Consider the following 25,947-nt stretch of genomic DNA (forward strand, 5'->3'; position numbering starts at 1 on the left):
GGACAATTACACTGCATTTTTAAATACAATTACTTCAGAAAAGATCAATCAAAAACTTCAGAAATCCAAGTGCTGCCACCAGTATGACAAAAGACAAAACGATATAGCAAAAATTAGCTTAGACTGTAAAGCAAAGATGGGGAAATTTTCCTGTTCCAAGCATTTCTAAACATTTCTTCGATAAAACACTAAAAAGCACTTTTGAAATCGTCTAAAACAAATAAGACACTTTAAAAAAATATCCAATAAGATGACAAATTTTTCAATAATTATTTTAATAAAATATTTATAAATATATAAGTTAAATCCTCCTTTCAAAGGAGTTTACCAGCCTAACAGCAAATTGTAATCTCCATTAAAGTGCATTTTTGTGGAGCTCTTAAAAAAAATGGAAAAGATCATGTTACTATTTCTCTTTTAGAAAGACCTCATAAAACATACTATGAGTTCATTGAACTTGTTTTTAGGTGAAACAAAACTTCTACGTTAACTTCCTGCTGCTCCAAATTTGAAGGTGGAGATATTGTCTATCCAGAATTAGGATATTACTAAATACCTCATGACCAGAATTTAAAAGCCTGACTTCTGTGGCAGTGAAGCATCTGCTAACAAACTGCTAGATACGTGAATGAATACCTTAGGACCATGGGCTGCAAAGCCTGTGATGCAAGTCTCTCAAACATCCTCTGCAGCGGAGGGTGCAGTGGGTGATCCTCATCGGACAGGGCACAACTGCAGCGCTGGAGGAGCCGGGAATGGAGGCCAGCTTCACACATTATCTGCTGGTTTCTCTCAGAGTGGACCAGCAGCTGCAGGATGTTTGCTATGGCAAGCTGAAGGTCCAGGGCATGCTGGGAGATAACAGCCAACCGAAGTAACATGGCATTACTCATGTTTCACAAGGACTCCTTCACATTTTACAAAGCACATCTGCATGATCTTCCACTAACACACTTCTTATCATCTCAGGGATGCTATAAGGTGTGAACATATGACAGAAATACACTAGCTAACAGACCTTTGTAAAAAATTCTCGACTCTTGTCATTTCCTGACCAGTTCCTGACCTGATCAATTTTATTAATTACTGCTCCTTTGTTAAGAACAGAACTCTTCTGTTTACTGTCCAGGTATTTTTAAAATCATATTTTGGTAGTGAACAGCTTTTAAAAAGAGGGAATGTATGTTATATTTACAGCAGCAAGCTGACTTGCCACACAAAGACACACATTTAGTAAGCTACATTATGACATTCTTCTATCTATAGAGCATTATCATTATCCACAGAGATTTCTGTAAAGGTATTTGCCTTCACAATATGAGGCCATTTTGTGATCTTTTGGTTTTGGGTGTGATTATTTTATGAATACATTTGGTGGAAGTAATTGCTGCTAAAGGAGGTTCTACCAGTTACTAAATATAAGTGTTCACATACTTTTTCCAACCTAGACTGTGAATATTTAAACGATGTGTTCAGTACTGACAAGAAGAAGTACAATTGTTTGTGTTATTCGTTTAAGCAGATTGTGTTTGTCTATTACTGTGACTTAGTTGATGATCAGAACACATTTTTATGAGCAATTAATGCAGAAATCCAGGTAATTCCAAAGGGTTCACAAACTTTTTTTTGCAACCGTATATTATGTTTTTTACTGCCTTCTTCGGTGGAACATGAATGTTTGTGTGTATTGTTGTACCTCAGGCTGCATTTCAGAGGTGACGGAGGCGAGGAGGTCCAACATGGCTAGCCCTGCTCCGGGGTGAATGATCACTGCGTCAGGGGAGTGCAATGGAGGGGCGCCTAGGTGTAGCTTCAGGTCAGTGACAGCCTTCATGGACAGAGATGAGGTTGGGGCAGAGACGCCATGATAGCCATGTCTGCAGGAGTAGAGATCACACATAATTTGTACAAGTTTTCCTAAGTTGTTCATTTCCTATTTGAAAAAAAGTTTAGGAAAATAATTTTAAAAGCATTTAAGTCCAATTTAAATAGAATGTTCTCTATTTTTTCTTCCAGGAAATAAATAGTTTAAGAGTTAAATTATTAGAAAATAATTATCAATTACCTTTCCCTTTTTAACCAACTGACCAAAAAATCAATTTCATCCCGATTCACCAGCCTGGACGATACCAAGGAAACTTGCAAATTTTGTGACCAGAATGTCAGATGTAGGACTCAGATTGCTCTTACTGTTTTAATCAAAGGCCCAGAGCAATATGACTAGGAACAGGGGTTGCTGGTGGATGGTGAGCCAAGACCTATACCAGCCAAGCTTCTCTGACTGAATCCTTACAGAAATGTGCCAAACACACAGTGCACCTGACCACAGCTGAATAATGTGATCCAAGCAAGTGATCTTCAGGCTTTTTGGCACATTCTGCATTTGCCAGTGGAAGTTTTTATTGGATGAACCACTGCAGAGTCCCTTAATTAAATGCATATACACATATATACAATTTCAATTGCAAGCTGACCAAAATATCAGAAAACTCTACATCCAATTACACAGGGCTGGGAATGAAAAAAGGGGAAAGAAAAACTGATTTAGTTTAACAAACCCCAGTGTGATTGAAGGCCAGGACCCAATGGCTCAGGCAACATTTGTGAATATCCTTCAGGGCAAGAATCTCTGCTACCCTTCAAAAGTCGTTACCCAAAATGCTATGAGATTACTATTTAATAAAAAAAACACCTAAGTATAGTACATCAGAATGTACAGTCACAGGCCTGTGTTGTGTGAATAAGAAATAATCAGACAAGTTGGAAAACCGATATTTAAAAGAACATATTAAAATATTTATATAAAGCGGAAGCTATGAAACTGTTTGAGTTGTAATTTTTATTTACTGATAATTCAATTATTTTGTCAGAACTCTGATGATTAATAGTGAAACAGCCCAATCAATGAAAAAAAAGGGATACCACAGGGAGCCACAAGTCTGGAAGACTGCTGTCCACAGGGTCTGGAGCTTCTTCATTTCATTTTATACAACTAAAACTTTCTATGAATATTTTTTAATTAAGCAATCCTAAAAGACACTGAGTACTTAATTAACAGGAGCAGAACCTTTTTTTATTTTTGTATAATACCATATATATAACCATATCAAACACAACTTAAGCTCTGAGCTGGTTAAGATATATTCTCAATATTCTCAAAACATGAATAATACATAAGACAACACAAGATGTGTTCATCAAGTTATACAAAGCTAACCAGGTAATGACGCACATCTTTAACCCCAAATCCCATTTCTTGCAATAGCATTTCATCAAATAGGGATGACAAAAAATAGACACTGAGACAAGTGACAGCACAAAAATACAACAATGTGCGTTGCGGTCCAACAAAAAAGCTGCAACGAGTTTGTTACAGAAACTGGAAAAAAAGAAGAAAAGGTGTAGAAACTGAAAAGATGAGCAGAAATAAACAGAATGATGTGAACAGAAAAGAAAACTGCAGTGAGCAGTACCTCTTTCTGGAGAGAGCTGGAGTGCCCCAAGGAGAGGGCAGGGAGGTCTCGTGTGTCAGGCACGGAGGCACCTGCTCAGCACGACTAGATACACAAGACAGCAGAGGACAGCCAGGCAAACGTGAAAGGTTAAGAGAAAAACAGGTAGGGAGCTTGTTAGCACTCTGAGCTGAGAACAAATGCACACACATAAAAGAGGAATACAAATTATAGCAGACACATGATTTGACCATCGCACATACATACACAAATGCACATAAACAAAAATAGTCTCAGAAAAGGCAATTCCTCCGCTGTAAAGGATGAAATTCTGAGAGCTAAGGCACTTCAGAAAATGTCTTTGATCCCTGACAAACAGAACAATCACGAGTAAACTTCCTTTATTGTACCAGTTAAACCTTTTAATATTTCTTAAGTGATTATTTTCTCTTTTTGGAGTGTTATCAGTAAACATTCACAACCAGCCATAAGGTGGTTAATGTTTACATTATTTCATTGCTGCTCATTAGAATTTATAACTTTTCCTTGGAAGCATTTTCATTCAAAATCTGTATTTATACGAGGAAATAAGTTAGATTATTTCTATTGTTTTCCCTGCTCCAACAAAGCACAAAATGTGTGAGGCTGTGCAAATCAGGCATGTTCTTAATGCACCTATATTAATTAAAACAATTACAGATCAGGTGCAGTGTGGAATGGTTCTGAGCAATTTAAATACAGGAGATGGACAATACAATATGTCCTTTTGATGGTTTATGTTACCAAATAATTTCTCAGGACATAACACTAAGAGTCAATTATTTAATTGTGATTCAGTGGGGCAGCCCTTAAGGTCCCAGTGATTCTGGTCTTTCAGCCTGAGGGATGGAATAATTAAAGACAAAAGAATGTCTTCTCCGTAACATACCTGCAGCATTGTGGTATATGGGAAAACATTATCTTTATCAATACTTTATGTTTCTCTTTTACAATATTTGTTGTCTATATTTTAGCTATAATGTTTAACTGTCATTTTCATGCATTGAAATATAAAACTTGTTTCAATGAAATGACAGTCATTTTCATTAGCCTAGCCTGTTTAATGCCCATTGCAACTAATTAATCATTAATTGCTGACTGCTCATCATTCTGCTATTATCACAGAAAATTTCCAGAAATGTATCCTTCAAGGAATAACACTCAGTCATTAAAAAATGCATGTAGGCATTAATTATTAAGGAAAAGCGCTGGAAGCATGCTTTTTAGAAATTTTACACATTAAAAACTGTCACAAAACAAGACAGTTTCAGCCAAAAACATACTCTAAGATGAGAAGGCAGTACCAGTATTGCAAAAAGCACACAAATGATAAACAGTATTACTTCTGAGTATGGGTGAAGAACTAACCATTGTGTTATCATTTAAATGATATAGTAACTTCCAAATGACCAAATAGGATAAGCCTCAAAATATTTTACTAAGCAAGCAACCAAGATGATGATAAAATCATACATTTAAATTCTACAAAGCAGATTACAACAGGCAAGGTGATGCTTAAAACATGTTATTCAAAGTAGACACCTAGCACAGTGAAAAAATGATACTTCAATGTCTCATTCCAGTTTTATCTCAATGAGCAATAAGGGCTATTTTGGCCAAAACATTACAGGAATACATCTAAATCTGAGTATATATTAACATTTTATTTTAAAATGAACCAATCCTAATAAAAAATAATTGAAGTCAAAATGGTAGGTTATAAATTAAGACACAATTAAATCTTAAACACAAAAAACTCAAAATGGCAAGAGCCTAGAACCTAATCCAACTTCTGCTCTAGACATTTCAAATGTCATTATGTCTCCAAAAGACATTTGTCCTTGTCTGCACTTACAGCTGAACAATGAAATATGGGACAACTGTATTATCAACTGAGAAAAATAATGTTTCACATGTGGGAATCAAAAACAGGTAAAAAATAGTAAACACAGAAAAGGCACACCGGGTACCTAATAGAGCTGCCTACCTGTCAAAGGAATCAGTGGCCATCTTGTACAAGAATATGAAGAGCTTGCTGCAATGTCTCAGAGTGGGACACACACTGTCCACAAGAATCACATCATCCTCCAGCAATCTTTGAAATGGCTGTGAGTTGGACGGGACAACAGTTGCTAGGCCAATTTTCTTGGAGTCAGAGAAGCAGCCCAACAACCTCACAGCGTCTGCCAGCTTCTCATACTGGATTTCCGTGCGGAAGAAGTGCGAGTTAGCGGGTTCGTACCGCATTGCAGCAGTCAGCGTGCAAAAGACGGTGTGCAGGAGCTCGAACACTTGGTTCTGGATGACCTTCTCCCAGCCATTCTTTGGGGGGCAGCACAGAGACCGTTCCATAGCGACGAGCAGAGATGTGACGTAAACGAACCCCCCCACCTTTCTGAACACTGTCCTGGTGCGATGGCTCTCTCTCAGGACAGCAAGAAGTGCCTGACACAGGAAAATAAGATTTTATAGAAACGTTTCATATCAACATTAATCTGCCGTTAAACACTTATTTTTCTTAAATTTATTTAAGTAACTGAAACATTTCATATTTTGCATTACGTGTTGTCTATTAGGTACCATTGAGAATATATTTATTTTCTTGATTATTACGTAACAACACTGGAAAGGGGGATTAGCTTAATTCTTTCAGTTTTGCTTGGTTCTGTTCCCAGACTACTAATATTCACCCAGTTTAACATAACAAATCGCAAATTGCTAATAGCAAATTAATTAAATACAGAATTCCATTGTGAGATTTTTACTAGCACAGAAAGGATAAGAGTGTATTTTCTAAAAAACATTTTGTGTACTGAATAAGAAATGCATGAGTATTTTCTGAAAACAGTGCTTAGTTTCCATCAATATTGTTTTTACTCTTTTTTAGCTTAATTGAAAACACTCCCAGCACCTAATTTAGAGAAAATGTTCTTATCCATTCTCAGTGCATGCAACACAGCACTGTTCTTCCTGTTTAAGAATTCCAGGAAAAATGTGATTTTTTTAACACACTTATTATATACACTATACAAACTTAATTTATGCATTTGAAAATGTACCTTTAGGGGTCATGTTTCTTAATAATAATCATGAACACTTTTTAGAGAGAAGTGGGGCATTATTTTTTCTTAATTAAGAAGCAAATACCAATCAAGACTGTTCCCCTACATAAATGAACACACTTCATACTTCAAGAACATGAAATGCAGAAAAGTGAAATAAACAGAATTAATTTTACTGTGTGATTCATTTAAAGGACATTCATTACTGCTATGTCCTTTTAATGCCAGAATTATCACTTAAACATATTTTCTTCCAGGGAACGCATACTAATAAGGTATAGTTTAAATAAACTTAAAATCTATAAATATATCATATTGGACTGCTAAGAATTCACAAAAACAAATGAAAACAAACAAATGAAAAGGTAGACTCTGATGAAGGAGATCTGATCGGACTGTGAGAGTGGACTCCTTCATAAAGTCTAAGAAACAAAATTGTGTCCAGGAATCTGAATACTGTAAATGTACCATATTCGTATGTAAAATGGCTTGCTGTTTTATTTTACTTGTTTGTTGAAATACCCATTTCCCATATATAGGAATTCATAGGCTAAGGTTCACCTTTCATGGTTTGTGATACAATATTTTGAATGGAAAAACAGTCTTAGTTTAGTATCATTTTTTAAATTTATCCTGAAAAACAGGTAGAATTATGCATTTTCTAAGTCTGTTAAAGGTATGGCTCTGGTACTCCCAGAATTGTAATTGTTTATATATAGCTGTGAAATATTGTGTGTAAGTTATAGCAAACAAATGCTTGATGTCTTTACATTTCACCCATCTTTTCAAGTTGTGCCGTAGAATAAAGAAATTGTGCTATGATTTGGTTGAGCAATTCCGGCCCTTATTTCTGAAAATCTACACAAACAATGGCACACACAAAAATTAAGTACGTACAGGTTGCCAACCACTTTCTCTTTAAGTAGTTCAGTATCTAAGTAAATCGAAACTCTTGTCATAATTTTAAGTCCTTCTCCCAAAAGTCTTGCTGAGAAAATGTATGTAAATTCTTAAACATACAGATCTCTTTCATGCATAGTTTCCTGATACCTAGAATCACCAATGCAATATGCATTAGCATAGGTTCCTATTTCCTGCAAAGATCACTTTGCACTTATCAATGTTAATCAGTTAATTAACATTAATTTGCTAAATGTGTGCCCAGTACATGAATTTGTCTCTGTTTGTAAATTACTGCTTTTGTTTAGTAAAAACTTCCCAGTGTTTATTATATTCATGCTAGGTTTGAAAGGACTAGGTTTGCAAGTTTACCAACTCTGTTAAGAAGCAACAATTAACCATGTCATAAAAAATCATTGTATGCCCCATCTCAATACCACAATTTATGTGTGACAAACTGAAATCTACCAGTAATACAACATCACCATGGCAACATACCTTCTTTATCTCAAAATACATTATGCTACTTGGTCGACAGCACTCATTTGAATTTCTTTTTTCCCAGTTTGAGTCATATAGACTTTAAACTGTCAGTATCCTCTTGCTTCATTTCACCAGGTCTTGGGTTTCTTTTGATATGTTAACTCATGCTCCCACCCTTACTATGCCACTTATCTTTCCCAAAATAAATGTGTAGCCATTAAATTCATACTCATCTCCATTATCCTCCTCTACCCATTTGGAACAATTTCATAATTTCCTGCTAATGCATTGGCTTCAGGTTTTTGCATTGTATTCATTGTGCCAATAGGATTGATGTCTAGGCATTTAAGAATGGATGTCCTATTTATTTTAGGCCTGTGAATTTCTTAGCTTCTATAAAACCTCAGTGTCAGATATACTAACATTACCCAATACTAACAAGGCTGATACTGATATCTTCTATTGTAAAAACCTGTATACAGATCCAACCATTCAGAATGCGCCATAAATACTGCAGTAGTTTGCAGTTCTTTGTCTGTAGGACACCACAACTTGTTAGAAATAATCTGTTGTGGGACTGCACTACTTTGTAAAACCACCAGGTCGAGCAGTGAAAGCTTCACGTGATGTGTGGAGCATTTGGGCTGTCGCCAGAAAACACCAGGTTTTGAATCACAGTCAATGCTGAGGGACCTGATGTACACACAGTAGATTTACCTTATTCATAAATATTTTATGCATCAAAGATTTAACTTGGTAACTTACAGTGGGTTATGGTTTTAATGTGCTTGTTGTAACAATATAAAGTTTATATACTGTACTCAATAAAAAGATATAATGTTTCATCCTTTTCCAAGAATACATAGTAAGAACACCACTTCTTGTTATTGTAATATTGTAAAAAAAAGTTGTATTGATTTAATACCACTTCATAGTAATATTAATATGGAATCGTGTAACTAAGCAGCTAAAATATCACAAGTGGATGTTCTGGAAACATTATTATAATTCTGGATGAATTATTATAAGCGATGGTTTCGTGATGAAGGATTTCTTCGCGGAGTTCTTTAAGTTAAACAAAGGAGGGACGAAGTATTATTTTTACAACTGCCAGCAACCGGAGAACATCTTATCAATGCGTTGAAACCATACCATGACACTGAAGACAGATGTGTTACACCTTTAAGTGAGCCAGCGACTGTTGTTTACGATGTTGTGACGATGTTGTGGGGCTCTGCGGGAATTATTATGTAAACTGAAGAGTTATAGAGGAGACAGATTGTGTGTCCTCTCTCTCAATATTTGTAAAAACGTTCCAATTTAAATGCAATACAGAATTTACTATTAATAATATTAATAATGAATGACCATGGATGAGCTGTAAACTGAAGAGTTAGAGAAGACATGTTGAGTCTTGTCTTTTCAGCTTGGAATTAACCTTTAGAGCAATCCTTTTGGCTATATTTTTTATATAGCAGGACGTGTAAAAATAGTTTGTTATTATAGCGTGTTGCGAACGCAATGTGCCTCTTTCAGGTGTACATCCGCATTAAGAAAATCTATATTTTGTGTTAATACAAATTTCAGCAATGAGAAATTTAACTTAAAATTCTGATTAAGAAAAATATTTAACACATACTTTACTGGCTTTGAAACCATACGGTGTCATACTGTATATAAAGTATACGAACACACTGCCGTTCACTGCCCTGTGCGCTATTGTTTCGGTCTATCTGTGTACCTGACTTCGTGATATTCGCTTGTGCAGGAGGTGAGACCCGGCGGGGGCGGGGAGGGGGGTTGTTTTGATTATACTATGAATGAGTCCCTGAGGCATATCGTCCAGGTTTCAGAATTATAAAAAATACATCTTCGATGAGTTTGTACAAGAGAAAAGGGGACCTTTTCAGAAGTCATGTACTGCACAAAGTAGGTGAATTTGACAAACAGTTAATGTTGCTTAAAGAATTTAAAATCTATCTGACTGTTCTCATGTAATTGAGCAGAAAGTCACCTTGCTGTCACAAGTTGCTCTGTTAGTTTGTGTTAACACACTGCAGCCTTTTGAATGGATTTTTATCATCTTTATCACCTTTGTCTGTCTGTGGAGTGGTGGTTGTATCCTTTGCTCAGTTTAACACCTGATACATCCCCAGTAAACCAAGAGACTAAAGCCCACTAGCAATTAATCATCTGCCTTGCAACATTTCTCAAAGTGTTCCAAAGTCAAGTGTAGAGTAAACAGAAAGCCACGATGGACACCACAATTACCCGTAATACCTGTGATATAAATGACCACTACAGACTAAAAGAACCCCAAATGCAGCATGCGTGAACCAAGGAAAAAAATGGGCTCCACACAACAAATCAAAGATCCTGAACAAGCCCCCAAATATACTACATCCCCACTATAGTTGCGGCAAGGTGAAAGTGGGAAGCTGATTTTTTAAACATTTTTATAGAAAATCAAAAATAAGAAACAATGACATGTCCCTGCCTAACAGACATTGCATGAGTTTAAAAGCTATAAAAAACATGAAAAGTCGATTTTTCTCTTAACACCAGGAATTTAAACTTACTTGGCTAAAGTTTTATCATTGACTATTGGGAAAGTGTATTGATGGAGAGCGAAATTACAGCTCACTTCCCTTCCCCCCTACTGCGAGGTGATAATGTGCTGGCTGGCATGAAACAATCCCTCCTTTCCAAGTATCCTGGAGATGGTCTGGAGGTTCATTCATTCTTATTATTACTAAACGACCTGCTGATCTGCTTCACACCACAGGGAGAGGGGGGAATGTGTTTTTTTTGTGCACGAAACGTGTGTTGCGTTTACAAAATTGAAGTGTTTTAAACGTTTATTTAAAAAGTAAACAAAAACTTACATTTTACACAAAGATTCTGATCACGAGGAAGAAAAATCACCCATTTTTTATTGCTTTTAAAGTCATGCAATGTCTAATTTAGGCTGGGACAAGTTATTGTTTCTTATTTTTGATTTTCTTTAAAAATTAAAAGAATCAGTTGCCCATCCTGCCATACAATTATATGCTACATATTTTTACGTTTTTGAGAGACTTCAGAACACTTAAACTGATGCATAAAAAATGTAACAATGCATTCTTGCATTATGAATTCGCTTACACCTGGGATCTACTTTATTCAAACTAAGGTCTCTTAAAATGCAACCAGGTACTAGATATTGTTTAAATAAAAGCTGTGAAAATGTTCACAAATCGCGATCTTTAAAATGCCTGTAGTTTGAAGGCTTTTTGTCAAATTTTCACTCTGTTATTGACATCTGAAACATCGTATCTCATATACATTATTATAGTTGCAGTGGTCTTTTTATTACCACTTTGTTATTCTCAATTATAATTATAATACATACAATTTCATTTTAAGGCTTGATGTAAAGTCTTGTGTTATATTGCCCCCACTGAATAAAGTATTTTGAATTGAATGAAATCGGTAGAACTGGTTTTTACTCCCACTACTGACAGTATTCACATTTGCTTATTCATTATTAATATAATTTAACATTGAATATGTTGTGTAATATAAAAAACAATAAATAATTGTTAATATAGTGTACATAATATTTACTATTTTATTTTTAAAAAAGGAGTATTTGTTTGTGCCCTAAGCGGGAATTGAACTTGGATCTCCTAGCCCTATTGACAAACCCACTGCACCAAGGGGCTGCTCGGAAAGTGAACTACAGTAATACTACCAGCTATATAAATATATTACATTTAAATCGTTAAATTAATATTGTTATTAATCTCTTTAGTTATGCAACTCCATATTATATTCCCTATTTAGTGAATTCTAAAAAGTTCACATTTACTGAAATAACGACAGCAAGTATTAATAGAAAATGTTAAAACATTATAGCTTTTTACAAAGTATTTACACTTAATATAGTCAGAATGAGCACGTCAAAACTTTTCCAAAATAACCACAGTAAGTGACTGACTTTGATGCGTAAAATGTTTATGAAGTGGAATACTGTACTTTTTATTTAAGCTACCACTACCAGCCATATACATTATGTATAATATATTTATATTCCTAAATTAATATCGTTTATGACGATATGATGTTGTGCTTCTGTTATTTTTTTGCTCAGCTACCAAAATTTCCCTTTGATTGTCAAATTACATATTTAGCAGATTTAAACATGCACAGTAGAGAGATTAAATGAAGCAAGATTTTCACTTACAACTAACACACCACACATGCCACCTGTGGATCATCTTTGGCCAGCGAATTAAGTACCACGGCTGCCTGTAAATCAAAACCTGTGGTATTGGGTTTTACCACGCATTTTGAATGGTTACATCTGTAAAATCTCCATTTATCATGTTATTCTTATAGTTTACTGTTTTGTTTTTGGTTTGTTCATAGTGTTGTCCTGGGCTTTCCTGATCAGAGTAAAATTGGCCTGTTGTGAGCTCTGTTTATCCCAATTACCCATATTAAATATTCCTGTGCTACCGTGTCACCAAAAGCAGCTTGATCCACTTATCCCGCCCACCCCACAGAAGTGCTCAGTCAGTTGCACATCACTGCTTGGGGAATACCCAGCAGCCAACTAGTGACATGACCCAGGTTCAACCCTGTGATCAGAAACTCAGGCATCTACTATATACCAGCAAGCTACACACACAAGGCAGGGTACACCTTGGACAGGACACCAGTCCATCACAGGGCAGACACACAAACACAGACAAGAGAGTCAATTTCTTCCAGAAGCCAACTAACCTCCCAGTATGTATTTGGACTGTGGGAGAAAACCAGAGAAACCCAGATCCAGAATTTAAACTGGAGGCCCAGTGCTGCGAGTCAGCAATACTAACCATATATAGATATTACAGTACAATTAAGGTTATAGCAAATACATGAACAGGAAATGACAACATCAGTTTTTCTCCAAAATAAGTATTGTAATACTAAAAAACCCTCCCTCCCCCCATTATCTTAATAAAATTCATATATAGTATAGTTGCAGATCCAGACAATAAATGATAGTCATAAAACATTTTTGCAATAGATTGATCTCTGGTAATGTATAAACAGAAAATTTGTAAGCCCCATTTACACTCCTTAGGAAATGTATTAATAAACACTTTACAAGACAAAGGCGTCGGCACACAGTACACAAATTTGGAATTTATCACCTTCAGTATGTCTGTTTTCAGCTGCAGCTCTGTACATGGTGCTGAATGCATTAATCCTAAAAGAGTGCCCATGTCGTCATCTCCACTGGGGGACAGCACCAGCTGCTGGATGATCATCAGAGCATGCTCTCGGCACTGGGGGTATTTTACTATATTATGGACACACCTGGCACCTCCAAACTCCCGAAAAACACCTAAAACACAAGACCAAAGATATGGTCTATCAAATAGCACTTAGTATTCACAGCTAAATTTACATAATAGCAATTCTAATTTCCTTACTTGTGCTGTAATGTAGTATTATGTACAAAACATGATGAAAGTTAACCTGCATCATTAAGCACAAATTTAAGCTTATTAAATTAAGTTTGTGAAAGTACTGTATGGTTGCAATCTTGTCGCAAAATGCTGGTCACAGGCAAGAGCAGTTCACAAGAATTCACAAGAATTTTGACACAAGAAAACTGGACTTTTCTGCTTACTAATCACTGTAATGACTAATGTAATGTGATGTACTTCATGAGTAAATGAGTACAGGTTGTTAAGCAGACATTTCACCACAGAAATGTTCCATCGTGATCTGCATGCAGCATTAACAAATAAGTAGTATTTGTCAGCAAAACTATCTCAAAATCAATATATTGAATTTAATTCAATTGCACTTATTCAAATAGGCAGTCTAGATAAAGTTTCTAAAACATGTCACCTTCTAAGTGTCTGTTTTATAACATTATATGCTGTATAAATTAATACACTAGCAAACTTTGCTTGGTCTAAAGTATGTGCATTAATACAACAATAAAATATTGTTTTCAAATACTGTTCATTTGGATGTGTCTGTTGAAATTTTCTCTGATTTGGATTTCACATGATTATGAAGCCTGACAGTACATAATATGAAATATATTAACACTTCAGATACTGAGCCAAAACTTGTGCTCAAACCAGGTGCCATTCCTACCCTTTTTTCCCCATAAAAAGTAATTGATGAAAAGAGAGTGTATTGAGAGGGTGATATCAGTGCTTAATAGAAAAATAGACAAAAATTACCTTCATGATTTAAGAGATCTTTTTATCATAATTATTTTTAAGTCCTATGTTAAGATGTGCCTTAAATATGTTTTTATGACTCAGAGCAACAATCCTATTGGATTAAAAGAGATTTATTCACAACCCTGCTTTTGTATACTATGTAATGGGCCGATTCTTGTAACCAGAAGTGTTGTTGCCTTGTTCTGAATCATAGATAATGACAGCAATATGGCTCTGTGCATACCTTGAAATTTCATATATTTTGTGATTTAAATTAGCGAACAATATAATACAATTTTCTTTTTCACCAAAAAATCAGGCAATCTAACTGTAGGAAGAAAGGTTACCCTCTTTGGTAAAACCTGTAGTAAAGAACTGCAAAAAAATGAAGGAGTCTTTTTTAACAAGTGAAAGCTAGTAAGTAAGTGCATTTATTTATACAGGTAGACAAAGTCAATGTTATCACTGCAACATTATTAGAGAAAATACATGATTAGTAATATAGTGGCTAGTGACTACTGATATTAGCATTTTAATTTTCCTCCTGCCAGAACAAAAGGTAATCAGGAATTTAGAACTTCTGAAACAGAAGAGTAAAAAAAAAAAACTGGCAAGGTCCAGAGCAAAACACGAACAGAAATAAATCTAGTTCAGATCCCTGATGGGAGCTGTGCTGTTCTTAACCTTTACCTTACAAGTCACATTTCCTCTAAGAAGCCTGCTGATATGTCCTCATTCTAAAGGAAGACCTGAACATGACTAATAACCACATTAGAAGGAGCAGTAGAATTTAAACAGCAGAGGCTGGATTTATGGCTAATTTTTATTACAATTATCAAGATAAAATGTTTTCTACAAATCTTCTGCCGTTTAGTATATTATTCCAAAAAAAGGCAGACATTTTTTTTTAGAAAATACATTTTCATAGACTAGCAGTATATAGCTACAAAATCAGCTAGATGCAACTGAAGCTGGACACCGAGACAGTGGCTAAATACCTGCATTTGTGTTTGAGCCTTGAAGAAGAACTGTTAAAGTTTCCATCACTAACCACGCCAGCTGCTTTTGGTCTTCCATTAAGCTGTTATTTTTAGAATCACCTGTGAACGAGAGGACAATAGTAACAAGGCAATCTCATATGAAAAGCATTCAGAGTTAAAAATATGGACACTGCTTTAATAAAAATATGTGCATGCTTCCCCACCTTGTTCATTGAAAGCTTGTGTGGGATCTTTCAGGAGAGCAGCATATTTGTGCAGAAGGTTGACCATGACCTCCAGCAGTCCCACTTCTCTAAAGACGTCACCGAAGATAGGGTCATGACGGCTAAACTTGAGCAGTGTCCGCACAGCGGTGATGCTGCACTGGTATGAAGTGCTGGACTTCAGAAGCACGCTCACACTGAAGAGTTCTTTGCAAGGGATGTAATTCAAGCTAAACACCACAAACTCCAAGAGCTCAAAATATTTGCCTTGTACCTCAAATTGCTTGGATATCTTTTCAGCAAACTGAGACAAAGTGTGCTGGGATTCCAGAATGAAGTAATTAGCGTTATCCGCCACGTAAATATTTGAAATAGCATCCAGAATGATTTGGGATAATCGGCTAGTTTTAGCTTTTAGAAAGGCATTCTGAAGTACTGAAAAGGCCTGGATATTCCTCACTGCATGACCTAGATGAGAAAAAGGGTAGAATGAACCTACTTTTGAAATATGTATACAAATCTGTAGGTTAGCAAGTTTAGTTTAAATGTAAGTCTTTCTAAAACGAATTAAAGAGTTCAATAAAAGTTTACATAATACTTAAGAAGAAAATACAATTTAAATATAAAAACACTAAAATGATTTATAGTGCAAACATAAACACTTTCTTACAGATGTTTGTGTTGCTCAAATTACTGTATATGCATGCTATATTTTGTCTCAGAATATCTACGGAAATAAAGTAGCGAAAGCAAAAATTAATGTTCACGTGCAGTGAATAACGGTCTGCTTGCATAAAAAAGACTGCCTCTCACCTCATACACTGTAAATTACAGAAGTAATTTATTAATGCTGTTTTTATGATTTACTTGAAACAGTTCAACAATCACTTCAATCTAACAACTTGAGATGGAGTGCTAGATACAATGCGTCAAACAATCAAATGTTCAGTCTTCTTAGGGTTCTTATAGAGAGAATCTGACCTAAAACAGTGAGAACAGACAAGTACTGCAACATATATATAGTTGCACATAGCTCGATTAAATTCAACATTAATTTGCATTTTTAGGGTTTAGACATTTAAGTTCCTGACTTTTTCATAAAATTTGTGTTTTTAGCTTTCTCAAGTTCCTTTTGTGAAACAAGAATTACATCACAGAGTACCTCTATATGCAAACTGCACTGCTCCTGCATTACAAATTGTTACTGTTCCGCCTCATTCTTGGTCGAAATAAATGAAAAGCTCTCCAAACAAGTTTTCATCATCCTTAAATAAAGCTGTCAATATTTATTTGAAACTTTACTGTAATTTGCAATGTCCTTAAAACCCATATTAACATATCTGCCTTTAGGCCTAAGTGCTCAGAACATCAGTTCACCTTTGTTCGTTAATTTGTTTTGCATCAACAAAAGTTTCAAATTTCTGGTTCAGATCCTGAAGTAATTAGTTTACTTATTCTGAAATAGCCAAATGTCATTGGGCAGAATCATTAGGTCATAAGGTCATAAAACGGCAATGATGTTGTAAATTAGCTGTTGTTAGGATGAATGTGTAGATTTTTCAAGGGATCACTTATTCCCATTTGTTATTACAGCTGTATATTGAATACACATTGAATTTCAGAAATCATGGTCATTCATTCAATCCTCCAAACTAGATATTGCTATGTTAAGCTTATTTGACTTAAGTTAATATGCAAAGGGGGCTATTGTCAAAACACAATATCGTTGTGACTTGCTGAGGTGTGAAACTGAAGTTAGCAACATTTTCATTACAGCTTGATTTCATAACTCAAAAGGTTTTGAACAATAAAGACTGTTTTGGCATTATTTAGTGTACCTAGCTGTCCCTGGGCTAGGAGGCAAGTAAACATGGAAGTGACATGAATGATCAAAGGATGACTGCAATGATTGAGTTAGTTAACTTCACACTAAATCATTAATATATCCGTTATACAGAATAAATAATGACTGGGCCATTCCAATGGAAGTCATTTAGCCAGCCTCCAGAGGAATGGAGCACAGCACGAATATAAAAGTGGACACACAGAACAAAGAGGACAACAAGGAACAAGAGAGGATGGGAGAATAAACATCACTCATCATCATTATTCACCACTTTGAAATTGACCAGTAGGAGAGATCCTTTTTCTAATAAGTCTTGGAACCAGATTCTTTCTATGTAATTTGAGCATTATTATAAGAGAGCTTTGTGTCTTCTTTATTTTAGGAAATTCTGATTGCCATTACTGTAGGCCCAAAATGTTCTTTCCGAATTCTGTGACAGATTGTTAGAACTGGGAAATTGGCTCCCATTCAATTATGGGCATCTAGGTAAGCAGAAATAAAGGTCTTCTCTTATTGATCTGTTCAGGTGTTGTTGTGGTATACTTACATTATAGGGGAAGAATTTTGATCAGTGATTGGACATAACTGTATATACTTGTATATTTGAATATACTTTTTTTCAGAAATATTTGTTTGTCTAAGTTTGGACCCGATTTTGACTAAACCATCAGAGGTGAGCAAGAGACATAAAAAGTACACAAGTGTTAGGTAACGTTTAGTTATGTCCTGCCTGCTATTTTGTAATATTATTTATCACATTGACAAAATACTGTACCTTCTAACTTCGTCTTAAGAGATTTTCAATAACAAATTAATACAAGTCTGTAAACAAGAATACTAGTATACAAGTTAACACAACTTAAAATTAATTACTTTAAAATGATACACAAAAAATGTATTACATTACATTCTTTCAAGGTAAAAAATTGGGCAGCCTGGGGAAAGTACTGTACTTGTCCTCGAAGAAACAAACATGACTAGGTAATTGCACTAACTGGGATTTTTAACTGGACTTAAACTAATCATGGCTAAATATTTCAGTCAACCTTCTCAGAGTATCAATAGAGAGGGCAGGATAAAAAAAAACACATAGAATTAGGGAACTTTATAGAGAGAAGAGAAAGAAAACGTGTTTCTTGTATTGTGACAAAACAGAGTGAACTTCAGAACTAGAACTTGGCCTCATGCAAGGGGCCATTTACTTATACGTACGGAAATACTAATTTCCAATTTGTGATATTCACTGGGTTAAAATAAGCGTCTCACTTGTTTACTGATATATTATTTGAAATAGGAAAAAAGTTCCAATATATTTGCCATTTGTTTCAGAGAGAACCAGCCCTGGTAATCCTGCTGATTAGGATCTTTATTTTCTAAGAAACTCTTTTTGTATGCAGCTCTTGTGTCTCTTTTGTCAAGCTCTGTGATCCCATGCCTATAAAAGCCAAGACCCTTTTACAGACAGCTGTAGATACGTTAGATGTGTTATTGTAAAAAAAAATGTCATTCTTAGGTTTTAGCACCTGGTTATTACTTTGCTAGTACGCTATGCTGGAGAACAATGAAAACATGTCTCTTGTGATGTTCAGTATCCCCTGTCTGGGGTGTGTATACTTGTTAATCTGTATTAATTTTCGTGCATAACAAGATGGTGTCAGAACCTGATTTGATATTGATTTGATTGTCTTAATTATAATTGTCTTACTTGATTGTCTTATTTATAAGCCAACTGGTGAGGTAACAGATCATCATTTCATTCCCCTAGAGGAATCTCTAGAGGCTATGCTCTCACAAAATGTATAACATCCCTTTATTTAGAGTAATTACTCAGACACACCCTTAATTTGAAACAATATATGTAATGTCCACCCTGGAAACGTTTGGTAAATTCAGTTGACTCCAATCCCTAATTTAATTTTACACTGTGAAAGACTTGAGCAAAAATCAATTACTGAATATACTAACAAATAATTAAATAAGACAAACCTTTCCCGGAGGGCTGTGGCACTACAAACCCAGGTAAAAGGAAGGGTGCTCCTGTAGTGAGACCAGCAGGTTTGAGCTCATTCACACCATAAGTTGTCAGAGAGGTCACCAAGTTCACCAAGTCTTTCAGAGCATCTTTGGAATCATCTTCTTTTGCTTGTTCTAATCTGAAAGAATCAGAGAAATAAAAATGTAAGATTACCGACTTGTTATAAGAATCTTTTAAAATTCTTGCTGGCAAAATTCACAATCACTTCAAACTTAAGTCCACCCACAAATTTGGTACTTTGGTAGACAGAAACCTAAGAAGAAAGCTGGCTGCTGTTGTTTCATTTAAAAGGTATACATCAGTCATACACTTTATAGATAAAAAGAGAATAAACATATATGCATATACAAAGATATAGGATTAGTTCCATGTTTCCACAAGACAGAGATTTTCAATTCACACCCAATCATGGAGGGTCGCAGACACTGACAGCTTTCTGTCCGGAGTTATATCATGAAGCTGAATAGCCTCCTGTCATTAGAGACTTCTCATACTCTTATGTCTTCAGCAATAGAAAGCACAGATCCAATATGTAAAGAGGCATGGTCTGCATGAGACAGCTGTCTGAGCACAAGGCTTTGAAGAATCCCCTGTACATAGAACCTAGGCTAATTAGGCAGCAACATTCAGAAGTCAGATCCACAGCTGCAGAAGGCAGAACTCACTCCTGGTGTAGTTAAAGACAGGCAGTCTTCCACATAATTTGGAAACATTATAACACAGGCTAAAAGAGAACTCAAATCTAGAAAATGTCCCAAACAAGAGGTAATGTCTTGCCTTCTATACCTGGTAAGATGTAGGAAGTAGGTAAATATGAACTATTGTGTGAACCATGAGTTTAAGAAGCATGCCTAATATAACTCCATGTTTGAGGAGAAACAGATCTTCGAAAGAAATGGGATTGAAGTTTGGGCCAGGGAGGGGTCATGGAGCTCCATCTTCACAAGGAGGTAACCTGTACTTTAACAATATGAAGGTCTGAAAGTAGCTGAAAGACGTCCCACCATCCTCCATCGGGTGTGTGCAGTCTGAGCATAACGTGCAAGTAAAGCAGCCCTTAAGAACACTACATGTAGATGCAAGGCAGCAGAGACAAAGCAGCTTTAGCTGGAGTTTGTGATCACACTGACTGTAGTGGTTGAAGGTCACCAAACCCCAGACAAAATAACTGCAGTGCTCCTGAAAGTATCTCTGCTTATAAAACAAGAAGGGCACCTATCTAAAGAAGATGCAATGAGAAACTCGAATGATGTTCAGGTCCTGCCAAAGTATCCTATAAAACACTATCAAGACCACAGAGCATGCACCAGTCACCAGCCACCACGTCTGAAAACTATATACAGTGACAATGGACCACATCTGAAAACTATATACGGGGGTAGTCCCATATCGAAGCAGAAAACCTTGGCTACCCCATGGGGGCTAAACAATATTGATTGGCCTGTAAGTCTGTAAGCACCCAAGTTCTTTGTTCTTTGGCACAGCTTTGATGAAAAGAGTAATAATTCAGTCACACTAGGTTAAAAAGACATTTGTTAATAATGGCAATATTATACTAAACAACACACAAAATAAACATACAACATACAAGTTACGCTATGTACAACTTACTAACAAGGCATCCCAGAGACCTACGTCTTGACCACCCAGAAAAATTACAGACCGTCACCAAGTATTCAACTCTTATATAACACCTATAAAGGCTAAAAGAACAGAAAGCTGCTTTCTAAACTAAACATTATACAACCTACAAATCTCTCTCTCACTGTAAATCTGGATGCTACAAAATTAAATGGAAACCTATCTCAATATTCTAAAAATGCACACACTAACCAGGGAAGTGTTTAACTGCGGGCTTCTCAACACGGGAAATCAAGGTTCCAATCAAATGAATGGCAAGCTCTCTTAAGAAAGTTAAAATAACTCCATTCTGGTCTTTCCAGATGTTCTGGACAAGGATCTCTCGCCTCTCTGTGTTTCTGTCTCTTGTAGTGTCTTTCAGTCTATTCTTTTGTCTCTCTGTACCTGCCTGTTTCATTTTTTTAACCTGCCTGTGGTCTTTTTAGACTGTTAATGACACTCGTAATTATTTATGAAGAACTTAGTAAGCTAAGGTAAACCAAGCAAACACATCCTTGCTTTGAAGCTCCAGAAAATTGGAAATGTTGACACAGACCGGTTGTTAACCATTGCATCTAGATTCTTAGAGACTTCAAGAATCACAATAGCTGTAACAATAACAAGGATGCATTCTACGGTCGCAGTGCTACAATGCAGCTGGATACAGCCGTGCGGGTGGTGATTGGTCAGAACCTAACCACAAGGAACTGGAGAGTGACGCAAACACCCGAAAATAGGGCTCGAGAGCTCTGGGATGGAGAAAAAATGAAGTGAAAGGGAAGTGAAAATAAAATAATAGATTACTAGCTAGCAGGGCTTAATTAGAGCAGATCAGTCAGTAATGAAAGAGAAAACAGCAAAGACTGTTTTATGAAGAAAAGCCAGCTGTCTGCAACTCAGGTGAAAAAGGGAAAAGGGCTGGCATAGAAAGATACCAGCCCCCAGAAGCATACCTCATCTCAATCTGTCCACTGGAATCAGGGTGAAAGCTAGTGTCAATCTCCCCGAAAAAAGGGGACCACACGTGTTATGTGGACAGCCCTCTTAATAGTCTGGGGTGCATGCAGGCGGACAGGCAGTAAAAAATTAAATAATAAATAACTGGCTGGCTGAGCAAGGTTTGCAATACAGCAAGAGAAAAGGAAAGGTGAGGTGCAACGGTCTTAGGGGAGCCACCAGGCATCACTGTGCTTCTCCCAAAGGCTCCTGTGAGAGGCGGAGTCTCATCGAATACCAGTAAGGCACATAGTGATCCATTTGGTGGGGCCCAGGAGCTGGTGAATCAAGGTGCACACCCTTATGGGGGATCTCCTCTGAGACCAGGCCAGGTGTGCTCTGTCAGATAGGTCTCCCAGGTTCCTCACTCCAACTAAAATACCCGGGTACAGACGGAAATGGATACCTAGGTGCCCTGTGGATCAAACGGGTGGAGACATCTGCTAGGAAAAGATATAGAAACAAGGACTGGAGCTTAGTCCCCTCTCATCTCCCAGACACTCAGGTCAGCACAGATGCAGGGAACGGTCCCAGTCCAATAACAAAAGAATGCTCAGGGAGCTCAAGCTAAAGGGGTGATGCTCACCAAGCGTCGGAGCAGATTCATGATGACTGCCTCCCTAGGAAAAAAAAAAGAAGACTCCACTGGGGAGCTGGAAGGTGGCTAGGAAAAGGAAAAAATAAAAGTAGAAAAAAAGTGACCCATATAGCCTAAGAAAAGAAGGTGAGAAAGAGCTTCACCAAGGGTCGGGTGAAAAAAGGCTGCCTCAAAGAGAAGTCAAAGGGCAGCATGAATGAGGGCAGTCGGAGAAAAGGCTAGCACAGAACTCCCTACAGAACAGGAATTGGGCTGCAAGGCTGAGGGATGGATGACTGCATGGACAGAGCCCTGGGGTCCTGGACAACGAAGGCTGGCTCCTGAAACGGGTCAGAATCGTTGGGGAAGAGGAGGCCAGCAGAAAAGAGTCCAGGGTTCCAGAGCAAAGGGCCAAGAACTGCAGTGCAGAGCGGAGTGAAGATTTGGAGCTGGAGTCACAGTGCAAAGAGAAATGAAGACTTAAAACTGGAGCTGTAGTGCTTGGCAAAGTGAAAACCTGAAAGTGGAGCTACAGTGCAAGCTGCAATAGCAGAGTGGGCTTTAAATACACAGGTGAAGGGAGACAGTAGTTAGCAAAGAGCCCTGTGTCGCTCACTCGGCTTTGGGAAGAGGATTCCTGCTGCCAAGCTCCCAGAAAAAAAGAGGACGCACAGGTTTGGCATTCCAGGGCAGCAGGACTATCCAGGAGAGCTTAACCCGCCACAGCTTCAGCCTGCTCGACTGGAGAAATATTGAGAGAGAGTAGAAGTAGTACTGCAACCAGGACAAAACTTCTTAATCAAGAAGCTCCGCCAAAGCAGTGCCTCTACATTACACTGGGAAACAGAGCAACAGAATTATTAGAATCATAATTGCTTATTAGGTTGAATCACCAAATGAGGATTCTATCAGAGTGACAAGACCTGGAAAACTGTGAGCCCTCGGGCAAATGCAACGGTTTCTAAGGGCAATCACAGGCCAAAAGATGCTGCAGGACAGCAGCCATAAGATAAACCTCAAGATTCTGTCAAGACTTCAAGGAACAGAAGTCTAAATTTATTTAAAGGATCACATCACTTCTATCCCTAGATTCTCTAATCCACATCAGGATAAGAGACTCCAACGATAGATGCCCACATTTAGGCAAGATTTCCACTGTCATCTGAAATGTCTCACAACAGGTCAAGACCTTGAATACAGATGTTCAGGTCCATGCTGAAGGTACAGTAAGTGAAGTTCCATGTCAGTGTGGGGGATGGGTGATACTGGAAGGTCAGATGCAAAGGTCCAAACAGTGAAGAAGTAGTGTTAAGAGCACACTCAAAAGGTAATTACAACATTTTGTCTGAATGGGAAAAGAACCATTTTGTTTAAAGTATCTGAAAATTGATTCTAGTTGCCTAACACACAAGAATCCAAGATGGAAATGAATCTCTGGCCAACTAAAATATCCATTCATCTATCCATTATCAAAATGATACTTACTCCTTTGAAGGACTACAACAACTCAGAACTTATCCTGGAAGCAAAGTGATGACTGAAACCTGGATGGAACGTCAGTCCCTTACCACAAACTAGCATATAGGCAATTTATAAACACCAACAAACCTAACCAGCAGGTCTTTCGAAAGTGGAAGTTGAAAACCTGGTGAAAACCAATGCAACCAGACAGAAGGTAGCTCTGCAAAAAACAAATCATGAACCCAGGAGCAATAACGCAGTGCTAACCTGCCAAACTCTAGGGAAAACTATATTGGTCTTAGTCTTCTTCTTGGAGATTTTGATTTGTTCTCATTGCTGTTTTACCCTTGATCTCCATAAAGGAGCACGATGGCAAATTAGAAGTATAATCTTTATTTAATAGTTATTTAAAAACAAAACTCATTTTTACCTTAGCATAAGGTCACACAAAAAAGTGTATCCTTGGCACATCCTGAAATCATCAAGCAGGGTTTGTGATACATCACTCGAGTCTTTAAGAAAGCATGAGAGCCCAGCAAACATCTCCACGATCTCCAAAGGTGAAAGGTCATCAGACTGCTGCATATTCTGTATGCAAGTGGCCAAACACTCTTTCTCTGAAAAAAAATAATATTTTGTTTTAATCAAAATTGTATGTCTGACCTCAACAGACCTGAAATTATACGAAAGTTGTTTTGACATAATTTTCAGGTGACTGTAATTGGTAATAATATATGTAACAGTAAAAATGTTTGTAAACAACAATTTTCTGTTTCACAAGCCCTACATTTTTGCACCCCAAAGCAAATCATATTGTTCATAAAGCCGAAGTATCAGCATACTGAAGGGGAAGTTCTGCCACTGTGCCACTGCCCCTGCCACTGCCCCTTGGTTCTGCCACTGTGATTAGAAACAAAAGATTTGTGGGAGGGAAAATGACTCCTAAAGCCACCGAAGACTAGTGGCCAATTGATTCCAAGAAAAAATATTCCACTTTGTTTCATGTTAACAATATTTTCACTCTGTGTTATAAAGAGTGACAATGATTTGGAAATGGATTAGATGTGTATGCAGCTACAGGACTTGCTTAGCGTAAAAATATTCTTGGATGTTTTTTTATTATAGGTTGCAATGTTTTCTGAATTCAAAGTAATTTGGAGACCAGGAAACAAAACTAATAAGGGATATTCTCTATGTGGTCTATTTTATACGCCTATAACCCTGTATTGACATACTATTGTACATACCATTCAGATGCATACAATTATATGAGGTCCACACATTTCTCTGGCCGCGGATTTTTTAAATATATTGGCTATATATTTATATATCATGATTGTGCCTCTATAAACATTCTCTTACTCATCCAAAACGTGAAGTCTCATCATCATTCACAATAAAGTTGCCCTGTGCAACACATGAACTTGCATTGTTATTCCTTTGTTTTCTTGCATCTGCCATCCTCCACTGTTTGTTTTAAATGGGTTGTTGAACCATTGAGTGATCATTATCTTGCACTACTTCTGCTACAGTTAGTGAGGGCTCTCCAATAGCGGTCACCCTAAAAAACTTGCATATTTAACATACTATACAAGTAACAGATTTGAAGAACACTGTCATTCATGTTTAGAAAGGAAAAATAAACCAAACAAAGATAAAAAATATTATCTGCTCAGCACTTATAATAACTAGACGTTGCAAACAACTATACAGCTTTATAGCCTCACATGCATCAGCTATCTGTAACCTTGCAAAACTAATCAAACTCTTCCTAAGATGTTCCTTTCAATAAATGTACAAAATAATGTATAAATATTTCTTTTAAATGTAATATTTTACTCAAAACATAAATGCTCAAACTGAAGACTTCTAAGAGTGATAAGTTACAGTTAATGTAACTAAAGAGAAAAAAAATGAAATGTGTTGACTTTATACTATAAGTATTCAGACCTGTGAACTAAGTATTGGGTGAAAGTACCTTTGGCAACAATCAATATACTATTTTCTTTTTGGGTTTTGCTTTGAATTTGTGAATTAGTATGTATATGGGTAGGGTG

At 36.7% G+C, this 25,947-nt stretch overlaps 1 protein-coding gene across 7 annotated transcripts in view; it reads right to left on the reverse strand.

Annotated features, from left to right (window-relative positions):
* wdfy3 (WD repeat and FYVE domain containing 3) overlaps nt 1–25,947 on the reverse strand; it is a 160,513-nt gene that overhangs the window by 80,860 nt on the left and 53,706 nt on the right. For 6 of the 7 annotated variants that reach the window (XM_088629498.1, XM_088629497.1, XM_088629496.1 and 3 more), the window contains exons 7-15: nt 24,321–24,507; nt 19,188–19,354; nt 15,356–15,823; nt 15,150–15,251; nt 13,120–13,313; nt 5,479–5,936; nt 3,474–3,557; nt 1,697–1,877; nt 637–851 (exon numbers count right to left, since the gene is read on the reverse strand). In XM_088629498.1, coding sequence (XP_088485624.1) covers nt 637–851; nt 1,697–1,877; nt 3,474–3,557; nt 5,479–5,936; nt 13,120–13,313; nt 15,150–15,251; nt 15,356–15,823; nt 19,188–19,354; nt 24,321–24,507 — 2,056 coding nt within the window. The remainder of the gene's footprint in view (nt 1–636; nt 852–1,696; nt 1,878–3,473; nt 3,558–5,478; nt 5,937–13,119; nt 13,314–15,149; nt 15,252–15,355; nt 15,824–19,187; nt 19,355–24,320; nt 24,508–25,947) is intronic. The other variant, XM_088629499.1, reaches the window with a different exon arrangement.

This window comes from Lepisosteus platostomus, chromosome 4 (genome assembly GCF_059453375.1).
Source record: "Lepisosteus platostomus isolate fLepPlt1 chromosome 4, fLepPlt1.hap1, whole genome shotgun sequence".
NCBI classification, from domain to species: Eukaryota; Metazoa; Chordata; class Actinopteri; order Semionotiformes; family Lepisosteidae; genus Lepisosteus; species Lepisosteus platostomus.